This window comes from Pezoporus occidentalis, unplaced genomic scaffold (assembly GCF_034315485.1).
Source record: "Pezoporus occidentalis ecotype Australia unplaced genomic scaffold, CSIRO_AGI_Poc_V1 ctg95, whole genome shotgun sequence".
Lineage (NCBI taxonomy): Eukaryota > Metazoa > Chordata > Aves > Psittaciformes > Psittacidae > Pezoporus > Pezoporus occidentalis.
The window spans coordinates 2,098,266-2,115,000 of NW_026916315.1; the positions used below are offsets into that span (position 1 = coordinate 2,098,266).

Here is a 16,735-nt window from a genome sequence, read left to right on the forward strand (position 1 = left end):
CAATGGGAAATCCTGAACACTGGCAAATGTTATAAAGAAATCGTTATATTCAACAATGTATTTAAGGGGTAAAACACATTTTCACTGGCAGTAGTAAGGAAAGAAAATGAAGCAAACAGCCCAGAACACATTTCATTAAATCCATCCTATTTCTCCTAACAAAATGTACCAAGGCATGGCAGGCCAATCAAGTCGCACCATCAGTCTCTTTCAACAGAGAAATTGTTTTGCCATTTGCAAACTGAGAAACATATGTTCTCAGTATTTTCTCTGATGATTTTTTCAAAATCAAAGTCTACAGCGTATGCCAAAAAATCAAATCATTGATTGGAAAATATATACTAACTGGCATCTGAGGGCTTTCACTGTCTAAAGGGTTCCTCCTTTCATTCTTTAGGCCATATTCAAAATTTATTAACTAAATTAAGTATCTGTTCCTTTTCCATACTCCTTAATCCAGCTTATCCAGATCCTCAACTGACTGAATTGAATGGCCTCTAGTATAAATTTCAAGCAGCCTCCAATACACTGGGAGGTGGGGGGAAGGCTTGTGAAGCCCAAGTCAGAAAAATACTACATAGGTTTGGTATGGCAAGACAAAGAATGCCCCAGGCACACAGCAAAGTACCAACCCAATATAAGCTCATTTTGATCACTGTTGTCTAAGAGAATTTTAGACGTAATTTGTACCAGCAAATGGAGTGCCATCACTCCATGTACCCCTGTATAGGACAAATATTGTTTACCACCTTGCAGTTAACATGAGCCCCAGCTCTGTATCACATAGTATAGAGCTTTCAAAAGGCACATGAACACGCACTCAGCAAGGATTAGGGTTTAGTCTCACTTTCAGCAGCCTTCAGTTCTTGTGTTTGTTGGGTGTTTTTCTCCTCCTTCTCTGAGAACTCAGGCTCCTCTCTTGAGTAAAGGCATTCACTATTAACTCCACACCACAGAAGGCATTGTTTTCCATGATCTTCTAGCATTGCCAATTTAAAAGAACAAGGTTGTCAGTTCAAAAGTCAGATGTTTTCTTGTTAGCCTCCTTGTCAACTTCCCTCTGTATATTTCACTGACAATTCATCTTACAATGAGCACTATTGCCTCAGTTAAAGTGAGCTAAAGATGTATACAATATTTATGCCTCCTTGTTAATTTAATAACTGTTTTCTCCAGATGAGAAAGACAATATATCAGTTTCACAGACAGCCTGATTCATGGCTTAAAAGCAATTGAGGATTTGCATAAAATAACTGCTTTTTATAGATCATTAGAAATTTGATGTTTGGCCACTTAAACCAATTCAGTAAATGCATATATTATCAGAAATTTCTCTTTTCTTGCCATACCTTAGAGCTCTCATCAAGACTTTTAGCCAACATGGCCTGCTGTTCAACAATTAATGCCATGGATAGTACTAACTTGGCTTCTATACACGACTGTGTGGAAAAAAGCTACTGTAACTTTTGAGAAATAAATTCAAGGGGGGGGGGGGAGGGAAGAAGGAGAACGGGGGCGTCAGAAGACTATGAATTCAGCTCTTACACTGTTGGTATCTACCTTCTCCCCACTGCTTCCACTTATCAGACACTGCCACCTTAGGTAAGAGTATCATTTCCTACTTTACAACAAGGAGAAAGCATAATCTTCAGCTGCCCAGGCAGGCAGAGAATAAAATTTGCAGAGATCCTCCTTCCGCGCTGCACTTCAGAGTGAGCAAACCATACTTACTTCTGGGGTAAATCAGGACATGATGAAATGTATTACACAGCCATTTTTTATCTGGGACGAGGCTTCACTGTTTCAGTTTAACTGGCACCAGCTTAATCACTTTCTAATCTGGTTCAGTATTGCGTGATATTTACTTTGAGATCAATCAGCAAATAGTTAAAGTAGCAGAAATAACAGGGCAGCAGCCTCTAATGGGAGGGCAGGAACAAATCTCTTTGCACAGAACAGCAGCAGCAGAAAGACCAACCACAGCTTCATTCTGTCACTGTGTGGGTTTGTGCTGCTCTTCAAATGTGTATTTTGTGACGTATAGAATAGAATCATAGAATCGTTAGGGTTGGAAAGGACCTTAAGATCATCTAGTTCCAACCCCCCTGCCGTGGGCAGGGACACCTTACGCTAAATCATATCACCCAAGTGATGGGTATAGAAGTGTATGCCTACACTTCTATACCCATGTCCCCAAGAACAGTGGTCAGCAGTTTCTCAATAGGTTCAGTTCCCTTTAGATGATCTAAAGACACAATTATATCTGGAGTAGAGATTACAGAACCTACACACCACCCTTCCCTTCTCAGCAAGCTGTGTGATCCTCTGAAGTCCACATTTTGTATCTACTAATAGTAAGTGATACGAAGGAAAACCTACCAGTCTGAGAAGTGAAAGTTTTTCAGGATGGATAATAGCAAAACTTCTAAGGCAACTGACAGAAAGCTCTCCCATTAAAAAACACTATATTCAGGAGTGAATTTAAAACTGTAAAATTGTTGCATACCTAATGTTTGAGTTGGCAATGGCACTGTAATAGTGACTGCCACTTGTGACAAAATGCGTCAAGTACCCTTTATGCAAAATCCAGAAGCTATGAAGAACAGGCATACAGGGCTAAACAGCAAGCCTCATTTGCTGAACAACCTCAGTAATAATTACTGGAGCAGAATAACATTGGGATGCATTACTCATGAGCTACAGAGCTGTTCATGTAATTGTTACCACTTGGAGCTGGGGATAGCAAAGCAAAATAGAACAAGTAGCTTCTGCATAAGTCCAGCAGTCAACAACTTCAAATGGGACATGAAAAATAAATCATAATGCAAAGCAGAAGAGAATAACAGATTTGAGGCATTATCACTCTTTTCCTAAAGGAAATTACAATCACCGTTGTATCTTCAAGTAAAAATAGGGATAAAAATCCTTTCCCTTGCAAAAAAAATATTCAAGAAACTGAGGGGAAATTTACTGTTGTACATATTTTCAGGGCTGGAGAGATAGATTTAAGACAGTAGAAAAAAGTTTTAGTTGATGTTCTAGTAGGTTTTTGGATGATCTTACAACATTTTGACTGTTTCACAGATTTTGGAACTTCTGGTACTGGCAATACTACCTTCTGTAATCTACAACAGCTATTTTTAGAGGGACCCTAAACAAATCCTTCCAGAGAAGGCTCCATTAAGGTTGACTATAAGGTTTCAAAACAATCATTTCATATATGATCAGTATGGTTTTCACAGAAGTCTCAGAGATAGAAAATACCCGTAAGTGCTTTAGACTTTATCCTTGTCAACTTGGACTTGTTTGCTATTGTATAGTCACAGTATTGGTGACTGTCATTCAGCTGATGACAGCAGCAATAAAACTTCATAGCAGAAACAACATAGACATGAAATTTAGGCTTTAAGGAAATGGAGTATTTCCTGCCAAAATTGTAAATGGTAAAATAACAAGTACTAGTGACACTTGAACAGTTATGGCACCAAAGAGCAGATTTAACAATTACTATGCCCAGTTCTGGTTGTCTTCAAATATGAAGACAGCACTGAACAGTTATAAATTTATATTGCATTTCCTAAAATATGAAAGAAAAAACTCACAGCTTGAACATGCACTCGTTATTGCTGTCGCTATATAGCTAAGGAATTTGAAAATAAACCAATCCCATGCCCTAATCTCCTCCCCCCAGAAAATAACAAATTACATAACTTGACTTTGTCAGATAGGGTGTTCTGAAATTTCTGGGGCCACCTAGTCTGGAAAGATCAACCATGATAACTTAAACCTGATATTCTGGGATGCATCACTAGAGCTACTGCACCAGTGCACCCAGAACAGATCTGTTAAGTGAGCACATTTCCACCATTGCATCCCCTGCTGCACACCTTGGATTTTGGGAATAATATGAAACCCACTTAAATATGAAACTTTCAGAGTAAGAGGACTTCTAGAATTAAGTGGAGGGAATAAATTTCTTTGCCTCTGACCTTACTCTTGCCAAAGAGAGTGGGGGCAACTCTTCTCTTTGGTTCCTATAAAGACTATTGGAATTTGTTAAGTATGCAGTGTTTGCAAAACAGTTGCCTACAGGAGCTTAATCAGCAAACAGTTTATTCCTCCTTGCCAACTTTATAATTTTTCTAGTTCAAATATTAGATAGCTTTAAAACAGTTTTACTTAGCAATAAAAGTAAGAAGACCCACTTAATGTGGGCAGAAAATTATTACCCAAAGACAAACAGACCTACCCAGAATCTACCAAGTCCTCAATTTTTGATGGGCAGGGATTCCCAATTCATCTATGTAGTCTGTAGAATGCAACAGACTCACTGCAGAACACACACACACACAGAGCAACAACCCACTGTATCTTTCTCTTTATTAAGCAAAGGATACACTGTAAAACACTGGCAAGATCTCTCTCCCACCACTTCTCTAACCTCTCCAGTTCCATCACAGTGTACTCAAAACCCGATTAAACCCCACTATATTACATCACACAATGCTGAATATCACCCACCAAGTACTAAAGAAGTTTATACCACACCACAACCTAGCTGATAACAAACCAACCTCACATAAGTGCTATTACTTACCCAAAAATGCAATGGCATCAACAGGTCTACATGACCCCCAGAATGAGAACTACAAAGGAAAGGCACACCACAGAAGCTCCTAGACTTTTCTCATGCTGCCCCCATGCCTTGTACAAATGCCACTTGTGGACCAGACAAACTCAGATACCAGTACAAAATACCACATTTCCCTTAAACTTATCCTCCCTGCTTTGAAAACTACTGCCACACAGTTTCTCCACAGTCATGTTCCTGTTCTTTAGTAAAACTAATATCAAGTCTTGAAGCATCTCTTCCTCCACCCAAAGAAAGCAGAGGGAATGCTGAAGACAATGACCACCTTCTTCAGGCTACGCCAAATGGAACATTCAACTTTCCTGAATGGAAAAAGGTTTTAGACAACTGATTTATATACATTTCAGCCTTTACCTGAGAAGTTTAATAGACAACCATAAATCCAGGGGTAAAGCCTGAGGCTAAAGACCTCAAGTGACAGAAGAATGCAAAAGGCTAAGTGCAGGGCATCATGTTGGAGAAAAGCTATCAAGAAGAGTCTGATGTAAGAAATCTGCTGGGCAGTGAAGAGGCAGTGATACTGACTACTTGCAGATACAGAAAGGCAAAGTGGTGGTTCATTTGGGAAGGCTCTGGCCACGCAGCCACTGCAGTTGAATTTCAGAAAGAATTTCAGCTGAGCAGGGGTAGAAGTTTTAATGCTACCCTCAGAGAACAATTTTATTCTTCTTCACTCACAAGTGAGTATTTCAAGGCAAAAGTTAACATGTACAGGAAAGCTTTACTTCTCCATTTCTGCACACAGCTTTCCATCTCCCTTTATTATCCATTTGTATAATCACAATACTTTTTATGTCAGGAAGTATGAAAATTCTAAATTCCAATAATAACCCAATTTTAATTTCTTACTTTCCTCCTCTGGAAAAAAAACATTATTTCTTCTTCATTATAGCTTCTAAAAAAGAACTATCAAACCTGCAAAAAGCAAAGTTCTCAGACCTTTTATATGACCTTCTGAACTTGTTCAAAACTAGTATGTGGCCCAGCAGCCTAAATGTTGTTATGGATACAGTATTTCAAGTCTCTTAAATAAAGGAGATCCCAGGTTATAAAGTTAAATGTAATTACGTGCCTTTACTTCATGATATTACCAGAGTTTTACTCTCAAAACCAGGGAGTGAGAGGAAGCAAAAAAAAATATAAAACAACAACAACAAAAAAAAGAGTATTTCTGTTTCTCCTACACATTTATTCTGTGATCCTAGATGATGATTTAAGTTCAGTACTATTTTCCCATCTGAACAATGCAGCAACAATGTTTTCCCTTTTCTCAGATAAGCAGTATGTTGCCTATCTATTTTGTAAGCAAAAGGGTCAGGAGATGCTCATAGCAAATTTTAGACATAATTAGATCATACATAGATAAATCATGTCAAATTAGCCATACAGAGTATTAACAGGCAACCATCCTACTGCGCCAGAAGTGGACTTCCAGTAGTAAGTCCAGAGATAATATATTACCTTCATTTTTGTTGTAATTAAAATTAATTACTGGAGTTCGGTCTATAAAATAGTCATTCACATAAAGACATGCTTGATTAAATCATGCAAAATTGGTTATTACCAGTACGACTCCAATTGTTTTACAGAAAAATACTAGAGATGAATTTGTCCACTTCGGCTTATTTTCCATTCCAAAATTCCTTAATGACATAAACAAAAAAAGAAGAAAAAGAAGAAAAGCTGGCCACAGATGTTAAATAAAGACATTCCAAGTCCAATCCTGTTTCCACAGGATACAATGGGAGTTAATAGGAGATCAGGATCCACAACACGCAACTACAAAAGCATTTGCTGATCTTAAGCTTTAGCTCCAATTCAAAATTTTCCTGTGCCAACTCTTCTTAATTTGGGACATTTTTTTTTCCCCCCTCCAGTTTTTCCATTGAACACAAGTCTGGCAAAAGATTTCTTTGTCAACAGCGCCTTTCACTATCTACAAAACTTCTGTGGTCATGTTTAGGCATTGAAAAAACACAATAAAAAATTCCTGTAACGTGTTAAAGCATTGCACATGCTTCCACATGAAGCGGAATCCAAAACAAAAGGCTGTTTCAAAATGGAGATCTCAGCATACCACCAGATGGTACAGCAGTACCAGAATGTGAAACCCATTATAATTTTTTTCCTGTAGGCTGCAAGTCTATGCCAAAACCCTCTGGTTTGGTACTAAATATACTTGTTAACTATTACTCTTAATACCATAGCAATAGTTACAATACTACATTTAAATCTATCATTAAAGACCACAATATGTTGGTATATCACAATGCAGCATTAATATGCAGCACTTTGGTAACAATGTAGTCCAGTAGAATATAGGAGGATTTTTAAATAACTTGAATTATTTTAAATTTGGTTGTACTTTATGATATCAAGTACACTTCCAAAACAAATTCTTGCATGGTTTTGTTGAACACATGATTTTGCTGAATACACTCTCCTTGTCAACAACTCTTTCTTCATGGTGCTCAGAGAGCACTTGAGCTGTTTCACTAATCAGTACAAATCAAGCAGTACTGCAAGATGAGTGACTGAAGCACTGTTCAGCATACTCTGTGCAACATAGATTAGGAAAAGAGCGGAGTTAAAAGCCAAGTCCACACCAATGTTATATTGCAATTACCTGTCAATAGTGTATCTGGGTCAGGGCAGCTTCACACAAAAAAAAAGAAGGTCCTTGGATCTGAGATCCAACTATATGTTTCACTCCTTGTATGATTTGCTTCATGGGGCATGGTACCTCACAAAAACAGTAAGAAAATTTGTCTGTGGGGCAGCTATATACAACACTCTTTTCTGAAGAAAAATTATCAGTTTGGCAAATAACCAGACAACTTGGGGGTGGAAACCAAGCAATAAGAAACTATGATCTCATGCTTATTGATTTGGTGGAGCAGTCTTCAGAAAAGAACATCACCAGGCAAATTAAATGGATGCTATGAAATATAATCCAAGCAATATTTTTTATTAGATTTTTGAGAAAAGTTACTTCTCTATAGATTAAACAAAGATGTTAAAGAAACGGTCACAACAGTATTTCTTGCAGTTTCTTTTCAACTGCATAGGCTTGCTCATCATCAGGTGCAAGATACCAGACTACCAGCAGTCTGAACTGCTACATCCATAAAATTCAAGACACTGGAATGTAGTGCGTCCTTCTAACTCTGAGAAGGACATATAGAGAAATAGCTTTCAGAAACTAAGACAAAACAAAGTTTAAAAGTATACGTTCTCTGCTTTCAAACACCTTTATGCCCTCTAAATTTATTCGTTGTGCTAAAAAGTAAGGCCCCCTCTGGCTGTGCAGGGAAAATGGACTTCCATATAGAGACATGTAACAGGATACACCAACACGTTTGCCAGCAGTTCTTTGCTGTATAGGTCAGCACTCTACAGGTTTAAGTTTCAGTTACTCTACTAAATAAAATCCAACATTTGCCAAAGAAAGGGATCTCCTGTGGAAAGGGTGGGAATGAGAGAGGAAGCGAGGAAGCAAGAGACTGAAGGGAAAAAGGGTGAATCAAGCCGAGGAAAGTGGCAGTGGATTTGCTGCTAGTGAGGTATGTGCAGAGCAAGCAGGTGGTGGTACAGAAAAGCATGATTAAAGGAATTGACCTGTAACAGGAGGAAGGATCCTGAAGAGCCCAAGAGGGTCAAGGAGATGGGAGACAATGAATTAAATGGAGAAAATGTGCAGAATCAAAACTGAATGAAGAAGAGAAAACGTGGGATATGAAAGAAAAAAGCGGCTTTTGAAACAAAGGGTTTGAAAGTGGCCCATGTTGAAACCTAGGCACTGGAACTATCTGTGATATAAAAGCAGGAACTTCTTTCTACTGACGATAAGCAAGAAAAAGGACCATCCAGACAAACCTGCAGACTGGAAGTGCACAATGCTTTCATGGTCAGTATAGATAACTAAGGCCCCTGAAATAAAGAGGTCTATCAGCTCTTACAGTGAATCACATTGGGAGCGGAAAGGGAAGCTGCATAAATTGTGACTGGAGAAAATAAAACCAAAACACTCCCAAACCGACATGTAGATTTTTCTGCCCCATCCACGGGAAAAGAGTTTCAGAGAGAACACTCAACTTGGTTTTCCAAAAGGATATAAGAGTTCTAGGCTCTGCACTTGACCAAAATCTCTTCTTTCTTACTTACTTCTGTAAGTAGTAACGTGCTTTTTAAGTCCCATATATGTTTGGTCTATAAACACCAAAGGTGAAAACAGTAATGCACATAAGCAGACCCTTTCATGACAAGACACTCTGATACCACAATGATGGATTCTTCATGAATAAAAAATAATAAAATAGAATTAGAATCCTTACACACGCTTACAGATTGCAAAATGGCAAAATTTGCAAAGACAAGTTTTCCTCTAATTTTCCAAGCATTTTGTTTAAGGTATTTATAACCATAGGAAACACATATCTTGTAAGCAGAAGTATCTATGACTAAGGGAACATAGAAGATGTATCTGTTTTCATATGATAACATTCCTGCAGAAACAGAATTCTTCAGAAGTAACTTCTGGAATATCATATTCTGAGATAACCCGTGGAAACTAGAACCAGAATGGTAATTTCCAAGGGCTTTTCCCCACTCCTTGATTTTTTTCTTTTTTTTTTTTTTTCTTTTTTTTTCTTTTAAGGAGGTTTTACTGAGTAGTACAGCATGCATCACCAGCCTGGGGCATTCTGATCCTATTTCCTCTTCAAGTCACCAGAAGATATTTGACAAGGAAAGAGGAAGAAAGCCAGAGAAAAGGGGTAGGAAGGGAATAGAAAACAGATGCTGAAAGATGGGATCACACAATGCACAGCATAAAGAAAGAAAGAAAAAAAAAATAGTCCACAAAAAAAGACCTAAAGTGAGGGAAAGAAGTAAGAACCCAAACTGAAAAACACAACTATGTAAATAATTTCAGTGCAAGTTCCTGAATGTAATCATGGGGCAAGATTGGAGGAAAAGTACAACTGTATTAAGTATGTAAGTGTGCTCCCATAGAATGACACTGAAAAAAAAAAACAGTAGCTTCATTACTAGTATACATGTTCTTGAAGAGAGGGAAACCTCGTCAGCTCATATTAGAATTATTTTGTGGCATATTTGGCCCCCTAAACTACTCTTTGGTGCATACAGAGCGCCTAGAGTCCACTTCAGTTTACCCTGAAGGCTCTTGGAAGGTCTGCTGGTATTTGTCCACAAGGAGACAGGGTGGGGGTGCAAAAAGTGTTACTCCCTCCTGGCAAGCTCACCAAGGAGGGCAGCGGAGACGCGTGTGGTAAGGACGGCTAAAATGCGATACTTACCCTTCCCTAGAAGAGCAGAAAACCCAGCCTTCCGTCCATATAGGCCAGCCCTTAGCAGGACCGTCGCTCCTCCGCTGCCCTCCGTGGACTCCTCGGGTGCCCATCCCGTCCCCAGCCCACCTTCGTCGGTCGACAAACGGCGGCAGACCCCCCCTCTTCCCTACCCGGATCCCTCCCTGACCCTCCAGTGAGGCATCCCTACCTGGATCGTGGAAAGGCACCAACGCGAAGTTGTAAAGCGGTCTCTTGGGTCTTTTCAACGATGTCTCGAGGATCTTGGATGCCCCCTCGATAACTTGTACCAGGTCGTCATACATGGAGCCAGTCACATCAAACACGAATGCCAGGGTGGAGGCTCCCTCCGGCACCGCCTCTCCACCGAGCTCGGACTCAGCTTGGGGGCACAAGGCGAGCAGCAGCACCGCACCCAGACCTGCTCCCCAAGCTCCGATGCTCCCGCGAAAAGCCATTTTCCCCTGCAGCGGGCGCAGCTCCCGTGGCGGCCAAGAAAAGCACTCGAACGCCCCTCCCGGAGGAGCGCGGAGACCGGCGCCCACCGCCCGCCCGCTCCCCTCAACGCGAAGGGCAGGAAGCGCCGCAGCTTTTGTCTGAGCGAGGCTGCCGCTCCGCCTTTCCTACCGGGCAGGGCTGGGGCAGCACCGCCCCGAGGGAAAAGGCTGAGACCCGTCCATGCCGCGGAGTGCGAGACCTACTGCCGGGACGACTCCGGCTACCACCTCCAAAGCCACGGCTACGGGCTGAGACGGTGCCCGCCCCGGCCCCGCCTCCCGTGATCCGCCGCAGCCCCTCCCCTCACCTCTGGACCCGCTCCTCGGCGGCCGGTAGTGGGCCGCTGCTGGGCCGGTGCCGCCCCTCGTACCTGGCCGCCTGCTGCCTCTCCGCTCCGCCCATCACAGACCCGGGGCCTGTTCCCCCCCTGGCAAGGGAAGTGAGGACGGAGATGCTGACTTGACCTTGTCCGTAGGAGGACAGAGGAGTGTGCTTATTGTTTCGGAATTACAAACGGTTGATACGAGAATGAAATCGCTGGGCTGGGCTAGGCTAGGCTAGGCTAGGTTGGGCAAAGCTGGGCTGGGCTAGGCTAGGCTAGGTTGGGCAAAGCTGGGCTGGGCTAGGCTAGGCTAGGTTGGGCAAAGCTGGGCTGGGCTAGGCTAGGCTAGGCTAGGTTGGGCTGGGCTGGGCTGGGCTGGGCTGGGCTGGGCTAGGTTGGGCAAAACTGGGCTGGGCTGGGCTGGGCTGGGCTAGGCTAGGTTGGGCAAAGCTGGGCTGGGCTGGGCTGGGCTAGGCTGAGCTGGGCTAGGCAAGGCTAGGCTAAACTGGGCTAGGCTAGGCTGGGCTGGGCTGGGCTGGGCTAGTTTAGATTTTTTACAGCAGGACTTTGAAATTAGCAGGCAGAAAGCCTTGCGTCAAGAGAAAATGATTTTGCCTTTCTTCAACACAATTATTTTCATAGTTTGCAAAGAATCCTCTCCTAAAAAAAAAACAAACAACAACCAAACAAAAAAAAAAAAACAAACCCAAACCAAAACAAAAAACAACCAAACACTAAGTTCTTCCTAACATCCTCCACAGTAAAGTTTTGACAACATGCCAGAATCATAGCTAAGCAGAAACACTGAGGTCAGGCCCATCCCACTGTCAAAGCACACTGTAGCAGAAACACCTGAAGATTATCAGGATGGGGGCCAGGGGCAGGTTGACATTAGGGAACCAGGTTGGGGTCCCCCCACTTCACCAAAGACATAGCTTTGCCACAGCAGGCTACCACCTTTATGATTTCCAACAGTCTCAGCATTTCTTTTGTATGCACAGATACTGCAATTGTCTTTGACACTTGCTTTCTAATTTTGAGTGTTTCTAACTTAACCTTCATGACAGAAGGTTCAGCCTCAGCTGGCAACTAACTACCACACAGCTTCTCTCCCCTTTCTCTGGTAGGATGGAGAAGAGAATCAGGAAAAAAAAAGGAAAAAAAAAAAAAGAAGAAAAATTGAAACTTATAAGTTGGGATACAAACAATTTAATAAATAAAATATGTCAATAATAGTAATAATAATAAAGAGAGAGTAATAAAACTTGTTAAAAACAAGTGTTGCACAACACAGCTGCTCACTACCTGGTGAACAATCCCCTCCCCATCCTGTTCCCAAGCAGCAATCAGTCCTTTCTGGGTGACTTCCCCCAGTTTATATACTGGGCATGATGTGCCGTGGTATGGAATACTCCTTTGGCCCTGTTTGGGTCAGCTGTCCTGTCTCTGCTCCATTCCAGCTTCTCTTGTGCCTCCTCACTGGCAGAGCATGAGAAACTGAAAAGTCCTTGACTAGGGTAAGCACTACCTGGTAACAACTAAAACTTTAGTTTGTTATCAACATTATTCTCACACTAAATCCAAAACACAGCACTGCACCATCCACCAAGGAGAAAATTATCTCAGCTGAAACAAGGATACCTTGATGTTATTTTCATGGTTCTTATGGGGTTGAAATTTGAGATTTTGTTTATGCAATTTGGTAGCATAAAAGAACTCAGCACATGTGGACTTATCTAATTCCTTCCACCACACTCATATAATGCCACTCTGTGAGCAAAGTGTTACCCATCTGGCCTGGATCACCTTTAAAGGTCCCTTCTAACCCAAACTATTCTATATTTATCCTGGATAGTTGTAAATTATTAGATAAGGTTAAGTAAAGAATTAAGTCATTTAACTTCTTCTTTCTTCCTAGCTCGTTTCAGGTATAAGAGGCATATAATCTTTATGCTGTGGGGAAAATACACCTGCTTTCACCTCTTGGGCTTGTGTGCGAACCTGCTGCATTGTTGTAATTTGCAGCTAAAAAAAATACTGTTCAGTGGCTCCCAATGAAGAAAAAGCTGCAATTTCATTCTTGTATATAGTAAACAACCATGCACTTCAAAACCTGAAGATTCCCTCCGAAGGAGAATATCAAAGTGATTGTTTTTAAAGCTGATGTTACTCTCTAATTACAGAGCAAACTGCTGATACTAAAACAGCTTCTCTTCCTGGGATCCCATGGACTACTCTCAGCGGGCTGCATCTACCAGAGCTCTTTCTCACGACACCTCTTTTCTGGTCAGCAAGTTCTGCACGTATGCCAGATCCTCTGAACTGTTTTGTCACAGACATTTGACAATATGTTTTTCCATTGGAACTCTGTACACATTTAAAGCTTTTATTCCCAATCCTCCTCAAAGTCCCTTTCATCCCTTTTTGCTTTTCCTCGTTTGAACTTGATTAATTGTTGTGGAAAAGCAGGGAATTGTTACTGTTTGCTTTGGGTATCTGTCTTTGTCTCTCTCTGTGGCAAGTATACATATTGTTTTGTAAGATCTCTCCAGTTCACAGAGTGTTTTCTTAGCTAGTTCTTAGTCCTTTCTTTGTATTTTATATATATAGGCACTCTAGTCCTTCATTTGAGAGATACAACTTTGTATTTATCAAAGCCATTCACTACTGCAAAACTAAAAACAATGTTTCAGTCTCAAATTTTGTGCTTTGAAGTAGTGCGCAGAACCACTGCTTTTGGGAATGACAGGGTTAAAATGCCATCCTAGGAGAGGAATGCTACAACAGGAATTAGCAGGTACACTGAGGAGCCTGAAACCAGGTAAATCAGCAAGGAAAGATAAGCACGTGGCAGAATAAAAGAAGGGACTGATAGATTAACCTTTGGTTAGATGTGGCAAAATCTTCACATTCATCTACAAAGACCATGAAAAGACCAACACTACTTTTGGGTGAAGATTTTGTCACATAAATGCTGTGTGTATATATAAAATATATCATGAGAGTTCAAATTCTGAAGTGATAAGTAGACACTGACCTTTTTCAAACCAGTGACTTCTATTTTTCCGCTGTGCAGCTGGTCTTACATTTTGATAGTATGCTTTTAGTACTCATCTTTCCTCTCTGTGACCAAGGCATTTTGCTTGATACAGCTAAAAGCTGTTCTGAAGACAGAACAAGATAGCCTTTATACCAAATAATCTCATAGTGTTTCAATCACAGTAGATACATATCTTCCCGTGAGATACCTTTGCTAACAATGCAAAACCTATGATTTAATACAAAAATATCATGTATATAACTTTTGTTTGACTTCTGGCTTCTGAATCTTCAGAGGATTTATGTACTGTAAGTTTTCTCAAAAATCCATATGACTAGAAACCACCTGGTTTTGTTAAGAAAACAAACCCTAGGTTTTCAGCATGATCACCTCTCTGTAGGAACTGATGTTTTCAATAGATAATCCAGATTCTGAAGAACTGTGAGTTTCTGATCTTCACTTTTCCAAAAGGCTTGTTTAAACCTGAAATCAAGCTATGAGCTATATTCCCTACTCCCACCCTTCACTGAAAAGAGATAAGCTGGAAACAGAGTTGTATTTTGAACTGTCCACATCTATAATGTCTGACTGAATTCTGGCCATCCTGTATTTTATGGTTACTGCTTCCTTTTGAAACTCAAGTCTGCATCATGAGCACAGCAATGCTGGAATTTTTCGTCGATTCAACAATTAATGCTTTACAGTAAAATCAGAGCAGACAGGTGAATGCTAGCACCTCTATGTGTTCTGCAAACATTTCTAGATAACAGACAGTTTTTAATGGAAATGGTCGTAAAAATGAGATCTTTTTAAAATGCCATGTTTTACATTGTAAAGAACCTAGAAGTCCCAGAGAGATAATCTTTTGCCATTTTCAATCTTCTCTCTGTGTTCCACAGGAGTTTGTCTAAATATAAATGTTAGTTTGATTCACAATTCAACACATCTCAAAAGTCACATAACAATGAAAAAGAACTAGACACAAGCAGTAAGCAGCTGTAGCAACTGGAGTAGTTTGTTTAATAAACCATGTGCCTGAGCCAAGAGACCATTTCACCCTGCTACAGCACTGAATCATCTCTCATCTGCAAGATGAAATCACTTTGGTTTTGGTTATAAAACATTAGTTTCATAAAACAGGTCATTCTGTGATTATGACATAGAAATAAAAGTCAGGGCCCTGTTTCTGGCTCAGAAGCAGACTTGCTGCCTTTATTAATACAGTTACACTTCAAAGCCGGGACCAAGTTATGAACTGCTCTGCTTACCTGGAGAAAAAAAAAAAAAAAAAAAAAGAGTAGATAAAATGATGAATGAAAAAAGAGAATAATCAAAAGTATGAAGCCTGTACCTACTGGACAAAGCAGTCTTGATCTTTATCAATCTTTATTCTCTTCATTACAGCTTAGGCAATCTTTAGCACAAACACATTTGTAATCAACATCTCCTTACAAAATCTTTAGGTTTCCTAACCTTGAGCCTTATAGCTCCATCGTACAAATAAGGAATGAAAGCAGAGAAGGACTAAATAATTTGCTGAAAGTCACACAGGAAATCTGTAGCAGAAATAGGGAGGAAAACAGACCTAAATTTTACTTCACTTGAGATCATTTTTCTCCTTTGTCTGTAACTCACAATTCTTTGGCACTGAAAGGGGATTATGAGTCTCTTTCTGCCTTGAATTTTTGCAGAGAGGGAAACACCAGCAAAATAAAAACTTAATAAAAATTTGATGTAGAGATAGCCTTGAAAGTGAAAACATTCTATATTTCACTAACATTTTTCCAGTGCAAAGTTTCATAAGTTTTCCTAGTCTCTTTGAAAATGTTTTATAGCTTAGTTTCTACCACCAACTAAACTTTTCCTTACTATTTGCAAGATGTTTTGGTGGCATTCTCTTGACTAAGTTCCCATACTCACTATCACTTCTGTTTTTTAACTGCAGTCCAAATGTTGCCAGTTTTAGAAATAACTACATCATGTCTGAAGAGCTACTAAGGGATACACTTCTTTTTAATCTCTATCAGATTAAAGAATATCAGACTAAATCTCTCTATCATTTCAAGATATTAAATGACTAATGAGAAAGCTAATGTATTTCCTCATGAAAACAGTGGGAGTAGTATCATACAATGAAGCCAAAAGAAGAACCAAACCTTAAAGGTCATTTTTCAAGATAAACTCCATGAAGATCAACAAATCTTATACTTGAATTTTTTAATTTCTCCATACAAGAAATACATGCTAATCATCCATCATTATGAGCTATTTGTACCCAGTCTTGTTATGATCTTGTGGTTGTATATGGTGTATATTGTGGTTAAATATGATGCATGAGGCAGTGTGGGCTTCTTCACACCTAAAATGTAAATATCTCTACATCCAGCATAGGCACTGTAAGCTCCTTTTCCAGTCCATGGGGATCAGGTCAATATACTGTATGGCAGCTAGGCCTTAATTTATTGTTAATAAGGAGTCAGAGGTGACCAGTTCAAGATAGAGACACTTACGCAGCAGACAACTACATCTAGCATATGGGTGAGGAATGCCACCCATACATTAACAGTTCTATGCCACTGTACGTGTCCCTCCTGTTTTACTTACAGATCTCTTCAGTTTTGAGTTTTAATCTAAACTTTTGATGCAGGATTTTATAAAAGATTTCAGTATTTTTGCCTGAAGGTCTTTTTAAAAATAACTTTTCCAAGACTTTTCCAAGTTAGGTTTCCATAAAGTGGTACTAGATTGTTTCATAGCAACTATAAGAGAAAACAGACTACCACAACAGAGACAATGCAACATTATACAGTGGAGATCTCCCGTATCAATGAGATGAATCACCAAGTCACCCATTTGATTTCTCCAAGAAATGCCCGTGTATGTATACTAAATTG

The 16,735-nt window shown here is 40.1% G+C and overlaps 1 protein-coding gene across 6 annotated transcripts in view; it reads right to left on the reverse strand.

Moving 5' to 3' along the window:
• The window catches only part of HMCN1 (hemicentin 1), a 190,985-nt gene extending 180,314 nt beyond the window's left edge, over positions 1 to 10,671 (reverse strand). For all 6 annotated transcript variants that reach the window (XM_062606280.1, XM_062606279.1, XM_062606283.1 and 3 more), the window contains exon 1: positions 10,172 to 10,671. In XM_062606280.1, coding sequence (XP_062462264.1) covers positions 10,172 to 10,439 — 268 coding nt within the window. In that variant the 5' untranslated portion in view covers positions 10,440 to 10,671. The remainder of the gene's footprint in view (positions 1 to 10,171) is intronic.
• Positions 10,672 to 16,735: the final 6,064 nt, after the last annotated feature.